The sequence below is a fragment of the Perca flavescens genome, chromosome 18, assembly GCF_004354835.1.
Source record: "Perca flavescens isolate YP-PL-M2 chromosome 18, PFLA_1.0, whole genome shotgun sequence".
In the NCBI taxonomy this organism is placed as follows: Eukaryota; Metazoa; Chordata; class Actinopteri; order Perciformes; family Percidae; genus Perca; species Perca flavescens.
In genome coordinates, this window is record NC_041348.1 from 14373430 (window position 1) to 14394059 (window position 20630).

A 20630-nucleotide genomic window follows, 5' to 3' on the forward strand; every position below is an offset into this window, starting at 1 on the left:
ATCAGTACTGTCTTCTCTTCCTTACCTGGCTCCAAAATTTCCGAATCACCTTGCGATCGTGTGGATTCCCCCAGTATGGCAACACCTAACGGACAAATCAGTGAGGTTAAAACAAGAACAGTGACTTAGCTCTGTCAAGAAAACTCACCTAACCTATATCCTAACGGAGCTTTGCCTACACGCTTACTTTTACATGTAGCAACGTAATGAAAACAAAGCTACGCTGATGTTCCCAAGGGAAACGTTTAGGCATAGCAACACGTATGAATCACAGCTTCTGTTGTTGAGTTGATAATGAAATGTGATGTGAAAAGATTTACACATCATTACATCACTCAACGCACACTGGCATTCCATTGTTTTTAGGCAGTCTTGCTTTGAGTTTTCAGGAAGCTTATCTTAAATGGTGTAATAGGGTCTTTTCACACCTCATTAGCAAAACAGACTGGAATTGATTTATTTTCAAATTGCGCTCGCGCGCCATGTGTGTGTGTGTGTGTGTGTGCGCGCACGTGCACGTGTGTGTGATTGTGCAAGCATAGCCGACATATTAATGTGTTTGATAAAAAAAGATTTTTAACATTTAAGAATGCACATACTGCCCCCTGATGGGTAGTTCTAGACATGTTTGCAGCTTTGAGTCCTTTAGCCTCGTCAGTTCTCAGATGTTTGACAGACATTTTAACAAGAGCAACGCAGCACCGGGTTCATTAGAGGAGTGAAAACCACTCGAGGTGCAGGTTTTCCGCTGCCCACTCGGCAGCGTCAAGGATTCTCACCTTGAATTTGGGCACAAAGCGGGTGAACTCCTGATGCCAGTTGTTGAGTGTGGATGCGGGAGAGATGATCAGGAACGGACCCCAGATGTTGTCTCTCTGCGCAGGAACAAGAACAGAGAATACGTCGTCAGCCACCCCAACAGGTGGTCTTTGTTATGTGTGAGTGAGCACCCGATAACAGGAAGCCCTAAATTCCACTTTTTTCTGCTTTTTGTGCTCTGAAACTCAACAATCTAAAGAGGTGGCAAATCAGCTGTTCCACAACAATGATATAAAGTAATGTGAGTCATTGAGTGAAATGCACAGCCATTGACCAGGGACTCTTTAAAGGATGCAGGTGCACAAAATAGCTGGATGTTCGATGTTTTCATAAGTCAGTAAAAAAAACAGCAGAGACAATTGAATATTCCACAAAGTTTTTTGGAAGTGTGTGATGAATGAAAGTCTTTGGCCTGGTGCTCTGGCTCACCTCTGCCAAGTGTGCCAACAGGGCGATACTCTGGACTGTCTTCCCCAGCCCCATCTCATCTGCCAGGATTCCATTGATTCCCTGCAGAGAGAGTTAAACAAAGGAGAAAATAAATCATTCAATGTCATTCAATGTGTATAAATAAGCACATAATAATAAGGAATCATTTGAATGCCAAAAAAAACCCATCACAGACTGTTAAAAAAAAAAAAAAAAAAGAAAAAAAGAAAACCTCAAAACTGTTTTAATTGACACAAAAACTAAAGCATCCATTCACAACATCTGCTGGCTGGACACTGCAACTGATTTATTATGTCAGTGGTTTCACACCACGTGAGTTCAGATCATTCCAGGTTATTCTAATGCCATATTATAGGTATACCCTTACGAAAGCAGTACCATTGAGCTCTTTTAGCAATTCGTACCTCTAGCCACAAAATGACTGAGAGAAGCATCGCAATGGTTTAAAAACAACCAAATCCAGGTCCCTAATGTGAAAGACAGACGTGGTTACCTGTTCATAGAGGTTGGCCAGCCAGTTCATGCCCTTGAGTTGGTAACCCTTGAGTTTGCCGTTGAAGATAGTGGGCTGAGGAATGTCTTCACCTGCATGGATGGACGGGTTAGAGAGGCTGTAGCTCTCTCCAAACCCAGAGCCGGCGCCTGAGGATGAGCCCACTGCTGAGTGGAGCGACGCACAGCGACTGTCCTTAGCCTCCTCATCAAACATTCGCGTCTACAGGGTAAACAGTTGGAGATCAGCAGAGTACAGACAGGGTAGTGTGTGTGTGTGTGTGTGTGTGTGTGTGTGTGTGTGTGTGTGTGTGTGTGTGTGTGTGTGTGTGTGTGTGTGTGCATCAACATACTCTCTCTTGATGAATCTGGTAGGCTTCTTTGGCATTCCTCAAGGCCTGGGACTTGTAGTAATCGCTATCTGAAATCGCACACAATCAACTTGTGCATTAAACAAAAGAATCAAATTCAAGCCCACATTTCTTGCCTATAAACAATAGCATATTACTCATGTCTAAAACAATTTTAAAAAGAAATACCATGTATTTTCTGACTAAGCAGACAATTAATTGTAGAATATCGTCATTGGTCAACAGCAGATTGTAATTTGTATGTATGTATGTATATATACATACATACATACATACACACACACACACACACACACATATACCGTGGGGAGGGAAACACGTGAAATATAATCTACACAGAGAAAATAAGCTGAGGCGGCAATAAATATAATGATAACTGGCCCATTTGTCATTTAATGATTGATAGTGACATATGTCTGGTTCCTTAGTAAGATATAAACATGTCCACCATCAATATTGACTTTCAGTTACTAACCGACTCTGCTCCAATAAGAATTTGACTGAGCTGTTCGTACCATAGTCCTCCTGTCCCATGTTGACCATTACACCGCCTCCAATGTCAATCTGTCTGTGTGCCCCGGTGTCTTCCAGCTTGCTCAGAATTTCCTCCTGAGACGTACCTCCTTCTGGACCCCCCATGCTGGCTTTACCGCCCATGAAATGAGCATACAGCTCTGTCTGGGTGATGAGGAAATTCAGTTTACGCTGCTGACGCTTGGCCTGCGAGAGACAGAGAAAAAAAATTGCGTGTAATGTATTCTAAATCTTTACAATTTCAAACTTGGTTTTTCATGTTTTCAAAACTTATATTGATGCAAATATTTTTTTGCTGTAGATAGCAAAAGCCAAATGAGGCTAAAGACAACAATTTCCATTCCACCTACTTCTCTCATCTCTTCGTCCAGTTTACGTTGCTCCAGGGCCTCCTTCTCTGCCCTCTTCCTGTGCTCCTTCTCCACTTTGTCATATTTCTTCCAGTAAAGCATCATCTCCTTGGTGAGGCGGCGAGCCCGGGGTAACGTCTCCTTACAGTTCTTCTGGGCCTGGATGGCTGCACGCCGAACCTCCCTCATGCACTGATGAGCCAACTGGGACAAACAGAACAGAGGTTCAATGCCGTACTTAATCTACAATTTACCTTACCCTTACATTACCCCTCTGAGGTTTAAGGGCATTTTTACATCTCTTCTTGAATTCACCTTTTAAGGGTCTTTGCATATAACCTGATACCAATGTGTTTCTTATCAAAATGTCCAGAACAAACTCAGCTTTCTATCCAAGTTATGCCCAAATGTGTTCCAGAGCAATGTATGAAGAGATAATAAACATTAACATCAGTTGTTGAAATTTGTCAATTGTTGAAGTCTTTTTGAAATTTCCCAAAATCCTTCTTGTGAAATCATACCTACACTCAATTGTGTTGGTGCTTGAAATGAGTTTACAAAAGTCTTGGGTTTACAAAAGTAGTAAATAAATGTCTAAAATGAAATTTTGTAATATCGCATTTTGAGTAGGAGTGTTGTCAAACATTGCTTGGACTCGCCGGTAGAGCCGCAAAGATTAATCGATTAGTTGTCAACTTTTAAATTAATCGCCAACTATTTTGATAAATCGATTAGTCGGTTTGAGCAATTTTTTAAGACAAAAGTAAAAATTCTTTGATTCCAGCTTGTTAAATGTGAATATTTTCTAGTTTCTTCTCTCTTCTATGACAGTTAACTGAATATCTTTGAGTTGTGGACAAAACAAGACATTTGAGGACGTCATCTTGGGCTTTTGGGGAAACACTGATCCACATTTTCACCATTTTCTGACATTTTATAGACCAAACAACTAATCGATTAATCGAGGAAATAATGAACAGAATAATCGACTATGAAAATAATCGTTAGTTGCAGCCCTACTCGCCGGTGCGTCTTTTATCCTCAGTGGGTTAAGAAATTATTTAAAATAGTAACATAGTAACACTGGAATTACAAAGCATACATAAAATAAACATGAAAGGGGGGATAACATGATAACATGTTACATTCAGGTCAGAGGATACATTGAAACAACTTCTTACCTTTTTAGTATTGGTCAATACTAAGTTCTTAGCAGAGGTCTTCTGCTTGAAAGACTGTGAAATAGGTATAACAGGATAATTAGGACCACTTCAAATGGTGCTGAATATTTCACCAAAAAACGGAAAGTTTGTAAGCATCAATTTTGGACCATCTTTTTTTTGTGTCGTGCATACAAACCTTGGGAATCTCCTTTTTAGAGATGGTGAGCCAGACCTTACGCCGCCGTGCATTCAGCTGCTCAGTAGTGAGATGTTTCTTCTTCACTATGGGCAGTGGAGCATCATGGGAAAACTTTGCGAAGATCTTGGTGATATAAGGACGCCCATCATCCAGAAACTCTCCCTCTCCCCGTTTCTTCTTTTTCTTCACCTTTTTCAATTTGGCTAAAACAAAGAAAAGAAAAGAAAAAAAACAACATGTGAATGATCAATATGAAAACTTTTCAACTATTCCAATAATTATTTACGTTTTTTTTCCCCCTTGCCCTTGGAGCATTGAATTTATCACCAATCTGGCAGATGTCAGCGATTTCTTTCTTTTTTGTCTTTACCCTTGAATTTCTTCTCATCTTTGATTTTCTTCTTCTTCGGCCCCAGTAGGTGGCGCTGTTGCTCATAGAAGTGGTCATGAGTAGAGAGTAGTCCAGTGCTGTAGTACTGATATTGGTGAAGCTGCAGGACAAATGTACACAGATGAAAACAAATACAGTCATGTCACTACAAAAAACATAATGTCAGAGATTTTTGGGTGTGGGTGTTTGTATACCTCCCGGTCAGAGTGGAACTTGCTCTGATGCTGCCTGGTGTAGCGATGTAGCCTGAGCATGTCATGCAGTTCCTCCCGAGATAAACTGAAGTCCGAGTCATCTGAGTCTGTGTCCGAGTCTGTGGTGTCGTCACTCAACAGGATACTCTGCAGGTGGCAGAGGAGGGGACATGGTTAAAGGATGCTGAGGGTCTGCATATGTATATATAGATATGTAGTGTGTAGGAAAGGAGATGAACATAGCAGTGAAAAGTTCTGAACAAGCAGTAAAATACCTTAATCCACTTTCTGTTCTTCTTCAGCTTGGAGAAATTGTAGAGGCTGGCTTTATCTGCCTTCTGGTCTGCTGAGTTGACAGTGGGACAAAAAAAACGTCACAATGTAAATGTGCATGAACTATATCTTGACTGGTGTCACAGCTAAATGACGCCAGTGAGGCTGTGTAGTAACATGTGAGTAAACTAAATATCAGTGTTGCTGTATGTATCTTACCTTCACCCTGCAGAAGAATTCCATTGAGGGGCTTGCCCTCTGACAAGCAGTCCTCTTGCTCACATGGCTCACTCTTCACGGTCAAAGCTGTATGCTGAGTGGCAGAGGGGTCCATGGATAGCGCTGTCCCCAATGCACCATCGCTGTCATCACTGTCATCACTAGAACATAACAAGTATGTAGCTATAAGCCCACTCATTGTATCCTTATCTCAAATCATTTGTTGGGATATCCAGAACGGGAACATCGGGGGGAGAACATTAGGTACAGTGAGGAAAATAAGTATTTGAACATCCTGCTATTTTGCAAGTTCTCCCACTTGGAAATCATGGAGGGGTCTGAAATTGTCATCGTAGGTGCATGTCCACTGTCTGCCTTTAAAATGTCCACCTCCACTCCATTTATTATCCTAAATTAGATGCACCTGTTTGAGGTCGTTAGCTGCATAAAGACACCTGTCCACCCCATACAATCAGTAAGAATCCAACTACTAACATGGCCAAGACCAAAGAGCTGTCCAAAGACACTAGAGACAAAATTGTACACCTCCACAAGGCTGGAAAGGGCTACGGGGAAATTGCCAATCAGCTTGGTGAAAAAAGGTCCACTGTTGGAGCAATCATTAGAAAATGGAAGAAGCTAAACATGACTGTCAAGCTCCCTCGGACTGGGGCTCCATGCAAGATCTCACCTCGTGGGGTCTCAATGATCCTAAGAAAGGTGAGAAATCAGCCCAGAACTACACGGGAGGAGCTGGTCAATGACGTCATGGTTTGAAATCATGCATGGCACGGAAGGTTCCTCTGCTTAAACCAGCACATGTCCAGGCCCGTCTTAAGTTTGCCAATGACCATTTGGATGATCCAGAGGAGTCATGGGAGAAAGTCATGTGCTCAGATGAGACCAAAATATAACTTTTTGGTCATAATTCCACTAACCGTGTTTGGAGGAAGAAGAATGATGAGTACCATCCCAAGAACACCATCCCTACTGTGAAGCATGGGGGTGGTAGCATCATGCTTTGGGGGTGTTTTTCTGCACATGGGACAGGGCGACTGCACTGTATTAAGGAGAGGATGACCGGGGCCATGTATTGCGAGATTTTGGGGAACAACCTCCTTCCCTCAGTTAGAGCATTGAAGATGGGTCGAGGCTGGGTCTTCCAACATGACAATGAGCCGAAGCACACAGCCAGGATAACCAAGGAGTGGCTCTGTAAGAAGCATATCAAGGTTCTGGCGTGGCCTAGCCAGTCTCCAGACCTAAACCCAATAGAGAATCTTTGGAGGGAGCTCAAACTCCGTGTTTCTCAGCGACAGACCAGAAACCTGACTGATCTAGAGAAGATCTGTGTGGAGGAGTGGGCCAAAATCCCTCCTGCAGTGTGTGCAAACCTGGTGGAAAACTACAGGAAACGTTTGACCTCTGTACTTGCAAACAAAGGCTACTGTACCAAATATTAACATTGATTTTCTCCGGTGTTCAAATACTTATTTGCAGCTGTGTCATACAAATAAATAGTTAAAAAATCATACATTGTGATTTCTGGATTTTTTTTTAGCTTATATATCTCTCACAGTTGACATGCACCTACGATGACAATTTCAGACCCCTCCATGATTTCTAAGTGGGAGAACTTGCAAAATAGCAGGGTGTTCAAATACTTATTTTCCTCACTGTACTAATGACCTGATCTAACTGGATGGTCTACAGATAGGATGGAAAATCGCTACAATGCACAGTGTTTTTAAATACATTTGGCTGCAGTTGGTTCAGCTTGCAACTCCATTTCAACAAAATTGCATTTACAGAACTAATCTCTCCATCCATGCATGAGCCATCTTCAAACTGCAGCACCGACTGAAACTGATCCGAGAATGTTCTCAGGAACGAACCTGAGTCTAAAAGCGACGAGTGTATGCCCGCCCGGACTCCACTTTGCCTGTACCTTGTGGTTATGTCTCCGTTGAAGATGGCAGCAGTCTGGCGCAGGAAGCTGTCCAACCTCAGGGATCTTTCCAAGCGCTGCAGGTAGAGAGGTTTGGCCAGGCCAGAGCTCCCTGATGCCCCAGCCTCCAGTCGGCCACCCTGCCCTGACGCCATGCAGCACAGACACCTCTGCCCAGCAGGGCAGCAACTTTTACTAAAGGGAGAGAAGCAGAGAGAAGATAAACATAAGGGATGGGCAAATGGCTCAAGGTCAGAATGAGTAGCACAGGACACTGTCTACTACAGTATGGGATGAGTAATGCTCTGCTGTTTTATTTATCTAAATATCATAGCAAGAACTGGAGGTAGGTGAAAGGATTTATAAATGGTTTATGAGAGGTTCATAAGATGTTGCTGAGTTTTGCTTTTATTTTCCCAATCCAGATTTTCCCAGATAGTCTGAAAACTAATTTTCCTTCTAGCCTGGTTCCACACCGCTCAATCACTGCCTACATCTCAAACTTTGTCATGGTCCTTTAGTCTAAATATCAGACTACTCTCTTTAAATGGCGGGGCATGAAGTACGGTAATAGCAGATAGTTCATTGAGCAAAAGTGGACCTACCTTTTCAGTAAGGAAAGCCATTGTTCTTGATTCCAAGATTAATGATCAATGATGGAAACCCCACCTACAAAACGAAAAGCCCACAGTAACACACTGATATCCACATGACAATAATAAAGTGTTTTTATGGGCTGTTGGTGCTCTTTCACATGTTGTGTTCTGTGCAATAGTGACAATGTGAATGCTCATGATTTTCAAGGAACTTTACCTACAATAAAATATTGTTTACAAATGTCTAAAAAATAAATAAAAATAAAGGAAACAGCTCCTGCAACATTAGTATATATTTAAACTGTACATGATTAGCTATCATGTTTATGTTATCTCTTAATTGAATAAATGCACTAGCTGTTAGAGTTGTTTTCCTCTTTATATAGCTAACATACAAGGCCATTATATTGCATACTATGTTCATATCAGTCCATTCAATTCATCAAAGGGTCAGATTGAACACGTTTGATTTCAACAATTCCGCTATAAATGTGACTGTGACTATTACCACATTGTCTAAGTTATCATTTCATTTCTGAGTGTGCAAGTGATTGTTCGGACAGTGACGATTGTGTGGTAACGTTAAACCTGTTCTCTGTAATTACTACTCATTACCTATTCACTTCACTTTCTGAGGCAACTTCACAGTCTCGCGTGTGAGGATGACAAGAACTAAAGCCAAGCAAGAGTGTGGTCCTCTTTTTTTAAATGAAGAAAAACTGAGAGCTGTGTTATTATAAATAATATGCATCTTATTTTGCTATCCCGTGATTATATTATGATTAGCCAGCTAGCAAATCCAAGCTGGCGTTAGCCAGGGTTGCTAGCTAACCTTGGATGAATTGTAGCTTGCAGGCTAACGACCGTTAGCTGCCTTGCTGTGTAAGCACAAGCAGCATTGCTTCCGATCACAATGATAGTAGCTAAAGGGTCAAGGTGCTTGTATACACGCACACTGACAGCTTACTGGTTTAGCTAGGTAACGCAAAGTCACACCATATATATAAATTAGCGTTGATAGTTGTTCTCCTAAACATCTAACGTTAGCCTTTACGACTGCCTCTATGCTATCTCTTTTCTAATGTAACGTTAGCTTTTCATTATAAGCTGATCAAACACCATTAATATGAAGTATTCAAATCGGCTCTGTCTCTTTAAGGCCACCACCTCCCTGCTGCCTTAACAATGTATTAAGATCGGATATTGGTTTAATAGCATTTTTTAAACAGGCTAGTGGCGATGTGGAGACAGCAAGGCCCGTCGCCCGCGCCTCCCGTACCCTTGTTGCGGACACGAGCGGAGACTCGGTTGCCTGGTGAACGAATGATCCCCATGTTTTAATTCTTTCTCCCTCCCGGCCATCTTCCCCCATTGCTCCTTCGCCATAACAACCACTATGGAGTCTCTCACCTCGACCCCGTGTCCCCCTTTTCGTCTCTCTCTTCGCTGCTGCCGACTCACGGTTCTCTGACTCCAAAATGGCGGTTTGAGGCGCCGAGCGAGTCTGTGAGCTTTGAGTCGGCAGCAACAGCAGAGAGGCGGCCACTTTCTGTTACTGAGAGAGCAGAGACACGACGCCATGGCGAGGGTACAGCAAGGAGCAGGCATTTTAATCAATCGCAGAGAGAGGGACGCTCGCTCATCGATGTCTCAGAGGATATGACTGCGCAAAGAAACCCCAGCGGTATCTTTTACTACTTTTGTAAGGTACACGTCCACCGTGTATATCGTTTTCGGCCGTATATGCACAACTAATACAAACGCATCGGCTAAATTCCGATGTCGATTAAGAGCGTCTGCTGACTGCGAAGATTACCGAGCGACGTCTGACGTCATCAGACGGGAACTCCGTTTTAGGTATGGCGAGGCAGTTGGGATACCCAGAGTAAAATGTGATTATAACTAAAAAAAAAAAAAAAATTCTGATGTCAAGCGTTGACAGAGAACTCTAGGATTATTTCAAAATAACATACTAATTTTTATGTATAAATGTATGAACGTTTATTGTCACTTATAATGGTAATGATTATGTGATACACACAAAACGTTTATCATGGGTCTGTTTTGGATCCAAACAATGCTTGCTGTCACATTGGCCTTAACTCAAATCTTCCTGTTAAACCACAGCTTACATATGTTGTTTTCTTTTAGGCAGCGTAAGTACGATCTTGTTCATGTCGTGCTTCAGGTCCCCAGTGTGCTGTTTATTGTACTGCTCATGGAGCTGTAGGTGCCATTCCAAGGAATTGTCATAAAAGGGTATAGATTTCTGTCAGTCCAGCTGATTGTTAAAATGATTTGTTAAATATGTATTACATTTCAAATAACAAGAACAATAAGTATATCCTTGCTGACAAGCTTTAATGTGGCACAATTCAATTGCAAAACTGTTAATATATGAAATAACAGTTAACAGATAATCTGCCCCCACATTAACTGTAATATGAACACAGAGTTGAGTGGAGTGGGTGAACTGAGCTAAGGAGACACAGACAGATTATGTTTCCAATAGACAAAACAAGAGCATAACCTAGATGAATAGTGCAGTTATATCTGATTATAGCTTTTGAACTCTTTTCTGCCATTATAATCAGAGGTTCAGGGTAGGGAGTTCAGGCTAGGGCTGCACAATATATTGTTATTTTTATCGTCATCGCAATATCAACTAGCGCAATATCCATATCGCGAAAGGCTGCAACATATCGCGATAGACACAAGATTTTTTGTGTTAGTTGAAAGAAAATATCAGTAGAAAACTGCAAATTAAAATGTAACGCATTCTTTTTTAAGTGGTGCCTTTTATGTTCAATTCAATGTTCAATAAAATAATGTTAGAAATTATTTCCTTTTATTTTTTTAAATTTAACGAGCAGTTTGTTGTATTTTAGCAGAATACTGAAAGCAGCAGAACTGAGTACACTTTAATATCTGTTTATTTATCACATGCGAGAACGTTATTGCGATATTCAACAACGTTATCGCATATTTTCCTCATATTGTGCAGCCCTAGTTCAGGCACATTGTATGCACTTTAAGACCCTGCCAATATTTTACATCACCACATCATCTTGTATCATTGCCCACTATGTCCACCTTTCCCTAGACGTTCCCATACAAAGTGCAAAGGTCTTTAACTCAGCTTCAAATACTGCCAACAAAAAAAAGGGTATTCTGTAGAGAGATACATTTTTCAAAGTAGGCACTACCAACAGGTAATCCTACGGATGGTGCAGTTTTCATTGACATACAGTATAAGATGATGGGCTCATCTTGTGTCTTTTCACATTGAGAGGCCTCATTCATAGCCAGCTGGATTTTTCCTCCTCAAATTTCTGTGGATCAATGAAAGGCTTGTCGATGGACTTGATCATCAGTTCGCCGCAGTACACGCATTCAGACGCAATTATGTCATCCATGTCTGATTTTATCTGCTCGTGGCTTGTGCCTGCATTGCCCTTTCCCAGACTGGAAGTGTCTCCTTCGTCCTTGGGTGCCGGGCGGTGGCGTGACTTGGACGATTGCGCTGTTGCAGCCAGCTTTTTCTGCAGCTCCTCCAGACGACTCTGCTTATAGACCGTCAGGTGAGGGGTCACCTCCTAGAAGACAGAAGAAGAAAAAAAAGGGACACATAGGAGTTATTACTATACAAACATAGTTAAGGCATCTTTAAAATGTATAATTTGAGGTAAGTTTAAAAAATGATACTACTATGAGTTACTAGTTACTAGTACTAAAACAGAGAGAACATACTGCATTGACATTGAAAAAGCAGTATGGAAGCAGCCTTGGGGAGTTACCTGGAACAGGCAGTCATAGTGGAACATGTGTCCACATAGGAACAGATAGAAGGGCCTGTTGAGCAATGGGAAGTCACAAGAAGCACACTTTTCTTGGGAATCCACTACGCCATATTTGTTCCTCATTTCCTGGATGTCTTCTCTGATGCGTTTGGCGCTCTCCGTGGCCTCCTCCATTTCCTGCTTCAGCTCCTCGATGTGCTGGTTGTACTCCTCCAGGGAGCTGCAGATGGCCTCCTGAGAAACCACAATGCACAGAGGATAAAGTACAAAGATTTGAAGAAATATTCTATATTTTGTGTTTGTATGTTAACCATACATTGAGCATACTTTCATCCATTGTAGGTGACACCCAGGTAGTCAATGAAATGGAGAATAAGAAACTAGAAGCATTATTGTATTATTTATTTGATGATGTGTATTTCTTAGTAATACTAAAAAAGAGAGAGGAGATACTTTGTTGCAGACCTTAAAATGGTCAATGGTGACAAAGTCTGGGAAGAAGGGCAGGATGTCTTCGATCTTGAGCAGGTTGCAGCTGGACAGACAGTTCATGGCTTTCTTCACATCTTTTTCCTCCTGCACCACATGCCGGGCGATCTTCAGCCAAAGCTTTTTCCTCAGCTCCTCGTCATCTTCAGGCAGGTCCGCACATGACTTGGCCAAGTCTACGTCTACCTACGGACGATAAATACAGTGCGAGTCAGTGGGATTTTGTCCAATTCTGTCAAAGATTGATGATAACAGGATTTTTTTTTGGGACAATAAACTGGTGAAATATTTATTCACAACTATAAAAATACAGATTCCACAGTGGCTGGATGATTTAGATAATATGTTTTGGGTGGAGATGGGGCAGTGGAAATGACACATGCCTTTGTTGTGGGACATTCGAGTCAACCAATGTGTCCCTGAGCAAGACAGTTAACCACTAGTTGCTCCAGAGGCGTGCAACCTCTGACATATATAGCTTTGGATAAAAGCGTTGGCTAAATGACATGTAATGTAATGTTTTGTGACTGAATAGTAGTTATTTACATGCAATGCTTACTTGTAAAGCAAGATCCACAGCCTCCTCATACAGTTCCATAATCTTATAAACCAGGACACAGGCTCGGAGGTAGCCATTTTCTGCACACAGCCTGAGGGCGTACTTCAGGTCATAGTGGATCTCTGAGGCGTGCGTACCTGCCTGCTCCAGATACCACAGCAGAGAGTCCGGCTTGTACTTGGCATAGAGCGACAGCAGGTAGTTATGGATGGCCTCCTCTGTCACGGTCAGCTCGTACACACAGAACTCCATGTAGCGGATGGTTTCACTGATCTGCTGGGTGCTGCCCATCTGGCTGTAGTTCATCAGAGCTGGGATGAGCTTCTTCGGGTCCAGCCGGTTGCCCATCTGAATCCACGCATCGACCACTTTTTTGGGAATGTGCTGCATGAGGACGGGAGAGAACTTGTAAAAAAGCTTTTCATCACAGTGCTTGGAAAGCACGTCCAGGGCAGCGCTGTAATCGTCATGTTGGCAGTAGTGGGATATGACTCTCTCATAGTCCTGCATGACGACTGAGAAGTAAACCATGTCGTCCACGTTGCCGTGGCTGGCCAGCAGGTCGTAGATGGTGCTGCGGTTGTTGAACAAGCACTCCTTATGCTTGGCGCTGCTGAGGAATTGGCGAAACTCGTCGCGGGTCTCCTGTAAGATGACGCTGTTACCATCGCTCTCCAGCTGGCCGAGCCGATTAAGGTAGAGCTCGGCTAGCCAGGTGACCAGCAGGGTGATCTGCGTTCTCTCACTCGGTTTCAAATTATTCAGTTTCTTCAGTAAGAACTCCTTTAGGGCTTCCTCTTGTTTGGCTTCAATGAACTTGAGCGCTATCTCTTCAAAGTAGTTCTGTGTCAGCGCATAGCACTTGGCACTCTCAAGGTATCGTTTGTTCTGGAAGCAGTGCTCCGCCTCCTTGGCCAGCACCATGTCCATGCACTCCGGCCGGTCACGGCAGTACTCCTTGGCCAGGTCAAATTTAGTCATGCTCATGTACATCTGCCACACGTCCCTGGACTCGCGCTGGATGTGATACCGGAAAACTGCCCTTTCAGTGTAGATCCACACCAACCCACCTACTGGGTCCTTGATCATCTTCTTAAGGGCGCCAAATTTATCTGGGAACACATCCTCATATACCACCTGTCCGTTCAGAGTGCAGATGGCCTTCACTCGGTCATGGAGCAGCAGCAAAAAGTGGAACTGCGTCAGCACAATGGAGATGGGCTTGTTGAGACTAAGGTCAATGTCCGCGGTGTAGTCCCACACCTGTTTCATCGCGAGGGAGAAAATACGGAGAAAGTATGTGACACATAAAGACAAAGAGAACAGAGGTAAATGTGGTGAGGGTAGAACTAAACATTATTGAGAGATGCATTACTTTGAGCTTCTAAAGAACAAGACCTATTTAAAAGAAAAACATTCTCACATACAAAGATATTTACCTGCACATCACTCAGCAGGGAATCAGGCCTGACATAGTCCAGCTGACCATAAAGAACTCCATTACCCATCATCCAGGCGAACGCCTTAGGGCAGGTTCGGAGCTTTGAGGTGTAGAAGGTGATCTTGCTGTAGCCCATGTTGGCTGGGAACTCCTGGAAACTGGGCAGCAGGTCCTGGTTCTGGCTGAAGATGGAGCTGAAGCCTTGCTGCTCTGACCCCTCAGCCACCTTACCCACAAACTGGAACAGGCGTTTGCGGGTGGTGGCGATTATGAAGTACTTGTTCTCCAGGCCCCGCTCCACCTCCAGGCAGCAGACTGGTGCAGGCTTCCCATCCTCGTCCACAGAGTGGACCTGTCTCAGGAAGAGAATATTATTGTGCAGTTGCATGCCAAGCAGAAGAAATAAAAAGGTGTAGGTCAGTGTTTTCTACAGTAGTATAGACCAACCTAACAGTTCCGCTAAACATAGTATATATGCACAAAATAAAATAAATAACACTACAAATATGGGATGAACACGCACTGACCTGTCTGAAGTATTGATCTGGATTAGTGTTGAACAGGCTGCCTTCAGTGGCAGAGATCTCAGCCTCAAAGATAATGCCTTGACTGGTGCCAACCAGGATGGGTCCCGTGTTGGTCTCGTTGCCCAGCAGCTTGTTCCAGCCCACGCTCTCGATGAGGTGGCCTCTCCAGCGGGACAGACTGCGCACCTTCTGCGTGTTCCTGTTAAGGTACAGACACTCACTGGTGCTCAGGCAGATCAGCAGATGGGAGCCTGCAATGGGAAAATATGGAGGAGGATACAGCTGCTGCTGTTAATAAGTCATAACCATAATACTGCCACAGTAATCTTATACATTATATAGTAGCATATATTTTCAGGGCTTAAGGTGTTTCTGCAGTCTCTCAGACATTTTAATTTATTCAAATGTACTGGATAAGAATTAAAAAAAAAAAAAAAAAAACTGTAAATAAATGGTGTCATGTAGAATGCCTAGCAGCAATCAATATACAATATCAAAGACAGTTTAATCACAATAAATAATATGTAAATTAGTGATCTAAGTAAAGCCTATGGGCAATGTTTTGAATAAGCATTGTGTTTTTTCTCACCGGTGGGGTCCAGGAACAGTCTGTGCACTTTACTTTCATCTTTCCTTCCCAGTTCAATCTGATTAGGCTGATCTGGCTTGGCCAAATCAATCCTGTTACAGAACAGAACACAAAACATCAGTTCAGCATCTTGTATCAGTAATAACAACACTTTGAGAGGCTGCAATAAACAACAGCTAACAGCAGAGGAGTACAAATCACAGAGAGGAACAGCCATTAACTCAAACTAATCCAATCCAAACCATACAAACACTAGTGACCATTAACAGCGTTTTAAGTGCTTCAATGATAGTGTCATTTGCCTCAGCAGGGTGTCCTTTCCCAGACTCATGCATAGCTGATTGTTGCAGACAACAAGATGGTTTATCCTCTCAGGCGGTGTAAAATCGATCCTCTGCTTGTTGAATATCGGTTTCTCTTCCTCAAGTCTCACATTCACAAAACCTAACGTTAGAGAACAAGCACAGCGTAATGTCAGTGAAGGCACTGCGTCAACAAACGACTGCAATATTTAGGTGTGTGCTTTAACATTCCTTTAAAAAAAAAAGTAATAATAACGTTATAGCATCCTTGAATAGCGAGCTGGCTACCTGAATGTGTTATCCCGATGTTGGCTGTTGACAAACGGCTGTGCTGCTGCGCACTTTGCCTGGTGTTCTGCGAGTCCTCGTACTCATCAAGAATTGAAGCCATGGTTCTATGATTGTATAGTCCCACCTTATTCGACTACCTTTAAATGAATGCTCTACATATAGCTATAATGACTGGCGAAGAAACAATCCTATGACGCCATGACTAAACAGCTAACGTTAGCTAGCTAAAACAACTTCTACCGGTTAAGGGCACACGAGCGTACTTCCTCTCTCCACATGGGTCTACATTCAGAAGCAGGATCTGGAGTATAATATATTACGCTGCGGTCAACGTGAATATATGAAATTTCAGTCATTCATTCTATCATAACAGCTAGCTTAGCTTCCGACTACACAACACAGGGTGGGCACGGATAATCAGGTGACACACGGAATCATGTGATAACATTTGGTGTAGTGTTCATGTTAGGCGCTAGGGGGCGCAGTCGCAGTCCTGAGTCCGTCCAAACTTAGAGTGAGTGGTTGATAAAGTCCATGGGTTTGTTATCATGAAAATTTGGTAGCGTTTAAAAATTATTATAGGCTAAATAAACTCCTGTGTGCCTTAGTTACCATACTTTTACACTTAGTATTTTTTGTTGCACCATAAAGTTGTCAAATTGTATCATTGATTGTAAAGGATATGTAGCCTAGGCTATCAAATGTTTTTATTTTATGCCTAAATATTTTATTATGTACAGGCTATAACAATAGCCTTGCATCTATCTATCGATCTATCTATCTATCTATCTATCTATCTATCTATCTATCTATCTATCTATCTATCCATCTATCCATCTGTCTATCTGTCTGTCTGTCTGTCTATCTACCTAGCTTTAATAGGCCTATTTCAATTCAATTCAACTCAAAGGGGCATAATAGGCAAGGGAAACATACATTTAGCCCACGTTGCCATAGCAAGTGTGAAATAAAAACAAAAAATGTAGTACAATAAGTACCCTACAGATCTACTAAAATAAAGAAATGTAGCCTATATACAAAGCTGCAAAATTGTAATCAAATATAGGTTATAAACGAAAATAGGTTTTAAGTTTACCATAAAAATACTAATAGAAAAAAAAAAGATTTTAGGCCTACTCTTAAAAATATGTATAATAGTCCATACAGATAAGTATTTTATTTAAAAAAAAAATAGAAATGTATTTAAGGGCATCTGTTCTGTATTTAGCCTAGGCTATGTCTATGTACTGCACATTGCAAATGATCAGTAGGCCTACTGGAGTACACATACACACACACAGGAGTACAGATATCTATCTATCTATCTATCTATCTATCTATCTATCACAATCTTTTCTTGGTGGGTGTGTCTATGCAAATCACAACCTGGAGCACAAACTTCCCCTAAAAACGTCCGGCCCCACACATGTCGCCCGTCAGTCAGAACAGGATAGGCAGCCTGCTGGTATGTGACAGACTCTACCAAGCTGACTCTCAGTAGCATAGTCTCTTAGTCAGAGATCAGTAAGGAGGCGAGTCTGCATTCACAAGTTTTGTGTTCGGCTCGACATGCCACCTCGAATGGATTACTTTTACCACGAATCCCGAGTCCCTTCCAATTGCGGGCTGACCCGGGAAGATGAGCTGGAGCCCGGGGTCATCAGCTGTATGCTGGTCGGAGACGGAGCCGTCGGGAAGACCAGCATGATTGTCAGCTACACCTCCAATGGATACCCGACAGAATACCAACAGACCGGCTTTGATGTCTTCTCTGGTTAGTGATTGTGGACTTTTTTTTTTTTAAGAGTCACTAGTTTTATTAGGCTAAATAAAAATTTATTAAAAAATTAAAATTAAGAATGGCAATAATTTGCATGAATGCTGGTGTGTTTGATTTGGTTCGGTGTTTACTGACACATGCAACACTTTTTTGTGTTTGTCATTTGAAGGGTTTAATTTAAAACTTGTAGTCTATATTGTACGTTTTAATGTGTGCATGTTATATACTTTATGTGCAATTTTGTAGTTTGAAATATTTCTTTCTTTTAAATTTATAAAGTGAACTAAATTGATACTGACTGATTCATGTCACTGATTTTCAACAGGTCAGGTCCAAGTAGAAGGATCTCCAGTTAAAGTTCAGCTTCTGGACACTGCTGGACAGGTAAGACTATTTTTTTGTCAATAAGAAATAATTTAGACAAATGCCACTATGTTATTTTTATAGGGTATTTTTTTGGTGTTTTTGTTGTAGTCCCAAATTCTAATATATAACATAAACCCCCATTCTTAATATAATATACAGATTTTTTTTATGTCATGAGAGATGAACTTTAAAGGTACACTTGCTTCATCCAATATGTGACTCAGTGACACCCTGAATGTTAATAGATGATCTTTTCCTGACACTTTAGTGAGTCATTCTCTTTAATGTCTGAACATAGTTTGATTGACACTAACCTTTGCTTTCTGTCTTCATGATCCTTTCAGGAAGAGTTTGATGGATTCAGAGCTCTGTCCTATGCCCACACGGACGTCTTCCTCCTCTGCTTCAGCATGGTCAACCCCACCTCGTTTCACAACATCACCAAGAAGTGGGTTCCGGAGATCCGGGCTCATAATCCGTCCTCGCCCATCATTCTTGTTGGGACTCAGTCGGACCTCTTGCTGGACGTGAACGTTCTCATCAACCTGGACAGATCTAATGTCAAACCTATTCTTAGCTCCCGGGCCCGGAGCATGGCGGAGAAGATCAGGGCTACAGACTATGTAGAGTGTTCGTCACTCACGCAAAAGAACTTGAAGGAGGCGTTTGATGCGGCCATCTTTGCTGCCATTAAAAACAAAACCCGCAAGACTAAGAAGAGGAGGTTTTCTGACAGACGCACTAAAGCTTTCTCAAGGTGCAGCTGGAAGAAGTTCTTCTGCTTCATCTGAACTCAGAAACAGACTGCTAACCCTGTGGGTTGTGGACTAAACTTCCATTTATTTTAATCATTTGATTTTGTTGTCACAGTTCTGATCTGTGGCAGTTTAGCATCCTTCCCTGTTAAGTATTTGGCACATTTTACTCTGGGATGCCAAATGGTGCAAGGGGAAACAAAACAGCTCAGTGAGCATTGGGAACTAACCCCTGTGGAGGCAGCAGAGAGGATTGTGGGTCTTGTTTCACACTCCAGCAGACAGTGTTGTTTACATTAAATTCAAATGTTTGATTGTTACAGGGTGATAGAAAAAAACCTATGTTGCATATTAAATCAAAGTGTGTGTATGCTTTAATGTGTATGCATCCCTGGCGAGCCACTTGAGAGAAGAAGGGCAGTGTATTGGAACATATTAATGTACAGTCACAGAGAGAAAGCCCAGGCCATCATGTAAATGTTGTGGATTTGCATGCTGAGCTTTGCTACCAGCTGCAGCCTTTAATGTAGGCGAGAGAGAAACAGAAAGTAACCGGGTCTGTGTTTAAACTGATGGGCGTTAGCCACTTCTCTGTTGTATTCTTGCTGTCTGGCTACACCAGCCTATTTATATGCGGCAGCTGCGAGTTCAGATTGCAGTGCGAAGTGCCACATTGTTACCTGTGTGTGAAAGCTCCCCTGGCTGCTTTGGGCTGTTTTTTTCTCACCTTTCAAGCTAATCGACATCGTATCGCCCCTGACATTTCTCTTTAATTGGAATTGTATCAACCGATTTAACATCTATGGAAACACAGCAGGATGAGAGTTGTGACAAATCAGAAACAAATGCATGTCTTAATTCTCGGATTGGCATAGGAACTTTCTAAAAATTCTCTTGTCCGAGGTGAAAGGTTGCACGGGAGCGGTACCCTTTGGCTTTTTGTCTCTGTCTCCCTTTAATCTGCATCTGAAAGCAAGCACTGCAGGGGTCTTGGCTTCCTCCCTGCGGATCCTCCCACCACCACCGTCAGCCTGGCTTTTTTAATTTACCCCCTCTTTGTTTACATGCTCAATACACTCCTTATCTCCTCAATAGCCTATAGTGTGTACAGAGTTAGAGGACGCTAAACAGCCTCTGCTTGAATGTAAGTGTAAGGTAATACACTTTTTCAAAGCCTTGTGTCTGTGATGTATGTGCTAAAGAAAATCAGATTTAGATTTTGCACTCCAGTGTGGCGATATCTAATGGCTATACCAGTGACCAGAGCCAGGGATAGACTTCACTATACTTCTTGTGGAAGTTAGCTTAATATATATGCTATTCTGTTTGTTAAAACAGGTCATTTGTCAAATGTATGTATATGAAATATTAGATAAGACATGGATTTTAAATGCATTAATATACTCCACATATGTTTTGTTACATTTTGTATAATCTCGATTTACCATCTCCTTCTCTAACCTATGTGTTTTTTAACACGTGGGAGTGATGTGATGCAAATAAACAAAGTGCAAATTATATCTTCTGTGTTATGTGTATTTTTAGAACAGCTTGCCTGCAATGTCAAAACCGTGCAATTCGCAACCGATGACCTATCAAGTCTGATAGGGACCGCTTTACATTCAGGGAAGAGTTGTAAATAAAAAAAGATGCCCTAAAAAAGCAGGGAGCACTGTTCTCTCTGCAGGGAGTCTGAATAATCCTCATCAGCACTGAGGGTACTTTTCCTCAA

At 42.1% G+C, this 20630-nt stretch overlaps 3 protein-coding genes across 6 annotated transcripts in view; 1 reads left to right on the forward strand and 2 right to left on the reverse strand.

Moving 5' to 3' along the window:
- ino80 (INO80 complex ATPase subunit) overlaps positions 1-9611 on the reverse strand; it is a 45302-nt gene extending 35691 nt beyond the window's left edge. For 3 of the 4 annotated variants that reach the window (XM_028606074.1, XM_028606075.1, XM_028606072.1), the window contains exons 1-16: positions 9410-9611; positions 8009-8072; positions 7404-7598; positions 5456-5616; positions 5239-5309; positions 4964-5110; positions 4749-4869; positions 4376-4581; positions 4198-4251; positions 3017-3220; positions 2648-2852; positions 2115-2182; positions 1763-1984; positions 1249-1329; positions 780-875; positions 26-85 (exon numbers count right to left, since the gene is read on the reverse strand). In XM_028606074.1, the coding sequence (XP_028461875.1) occupies positions 26-85; positions 780-875; positions 1249-1329; positions 1763-1984; positions 2115-2182; positions 2648-2852; positions 3017-3220; positions 4198-4251; positions 4376-4581; positions 4749-4869; positions 4964-5110; positions 5239-5309; positions 5456-5616; positions 7404-7558 (1851 nt within the window). In that variant the 5' untranslated portion in view covers positions 7559-7598; positions 8009-8072; positions 9410-9611. The remainder of the gene's footprint in view (positions 1-25; positions 86-779; positions 876-1248; positions 1330-1762; positions 1985-2114; positions 2183-2647; positions 2853-3016; positions 3221-4197; positions 4252-4375; positions 4582-4748; positions 4870-4963; positions 5111-5238; positions 5310-5455; positions 5617-7403; positions 7599-8008; positions 8073-9409) is intronic. The other variant, XM_028606073.1, reaches the window with a different exon arrangement.
- Positions 9612-10935: 1324 nt separating this feature from the next.
- vps18 (VPS18 core subunit of CORVET and HOPS complexes) lies at positions 10936-16454 on the reverse strand. The gene is made up of 9 exons (XM_028605981.1): positions 15995-16454; positions 15707-15848; positions 15405-15496; positions 14816-15066; positions 14287-14640; positions 12848-14110; positions 12265-12474; positions 11797-12033; positions 10936-11595 (listed from the first exon to the last, which is right to left on the reverse strand). Exons 1-9 carry the CDS (start codon positions 16095-16097, stop codon positions 11299-11301), a joined length of 2949 nt encoding a protein of 982 aa, XP_028461782.1. The 5' UTR covers positions 16098-16454; the 3' UTR covers positions 10936-11298.
- Positions 16455-17424: 970 nt separating this feature from the next.
- On the forward strand, positions 17425-20338 carry rhov (ras homolog family member V). The gene is made up of 3 exons (XM_028605073.1): positions 17425-17771; positions 18103-18161; positions 18488-20338. Exons 1-3 carry the CDS (start codon positions 17567-17569, stop codon positions 18932-18934), a joined length of 711 nt encoding a protein of 236 aa, XP_028460874.1. The 5' UTR covers positions 17425-17566; the 3' UTR covers positions 18935-20338.
- The last annotated feature ends 292 nt before the right edge of the window (positions 20339-20630 follow it).

What these genes read in the sequence shown, in the direction of transcription:
- vps18 (XM_028605981.1), bottom strand. Translation starts at nt 16,097, where the DNA reads ATGGCTTCAATTCTTGATGAGTACGAGGACTCGCAGAACACCAGGCAA. An exon ending in CATCGGGATAACACATTCAG is followed by an intron (nt 15,849 to 15,994) that starts GTAGCCAGCTCG and finishes CTCTAACGTTAG; the next exon opens with GTTTTGTGAATGTGAGACTT. An exon ending in CTGTGGATCTTGCTTTACAA is followed by an intron (nt 12,475 to 12,847) that starts GTAAGCATTGCA and finishes TATCGTCCGTAG; the next exon opens with GTAGACGTAGACTTGGCCAA.
- rhov (XM_028605073.1), top strand. Translation starts at nt 17,567, where the DNA reads ATGCCACCTCGAATGGATTACTTTTACCACGAATCCCGAGTCCCTTCC. An exon ending in CGGCTTTGATGTCTTCTCTG is followed by an intron (nt 17,772 to 18,102) that starts GTTAGTGATTGT and finishes GATTTTCAACAG; the next exon opens with GTCAGGTCCAAGTAGAAGGA. An exon ending in TTCTGGACACTGCTGGACAG is followed by an intron (nt 18,162 to 18,487) that starts GTAAGACTATTT and finishes TGATCCTTTCAG; the next exon opens with GAAGAGTTTGATGGATTCAG.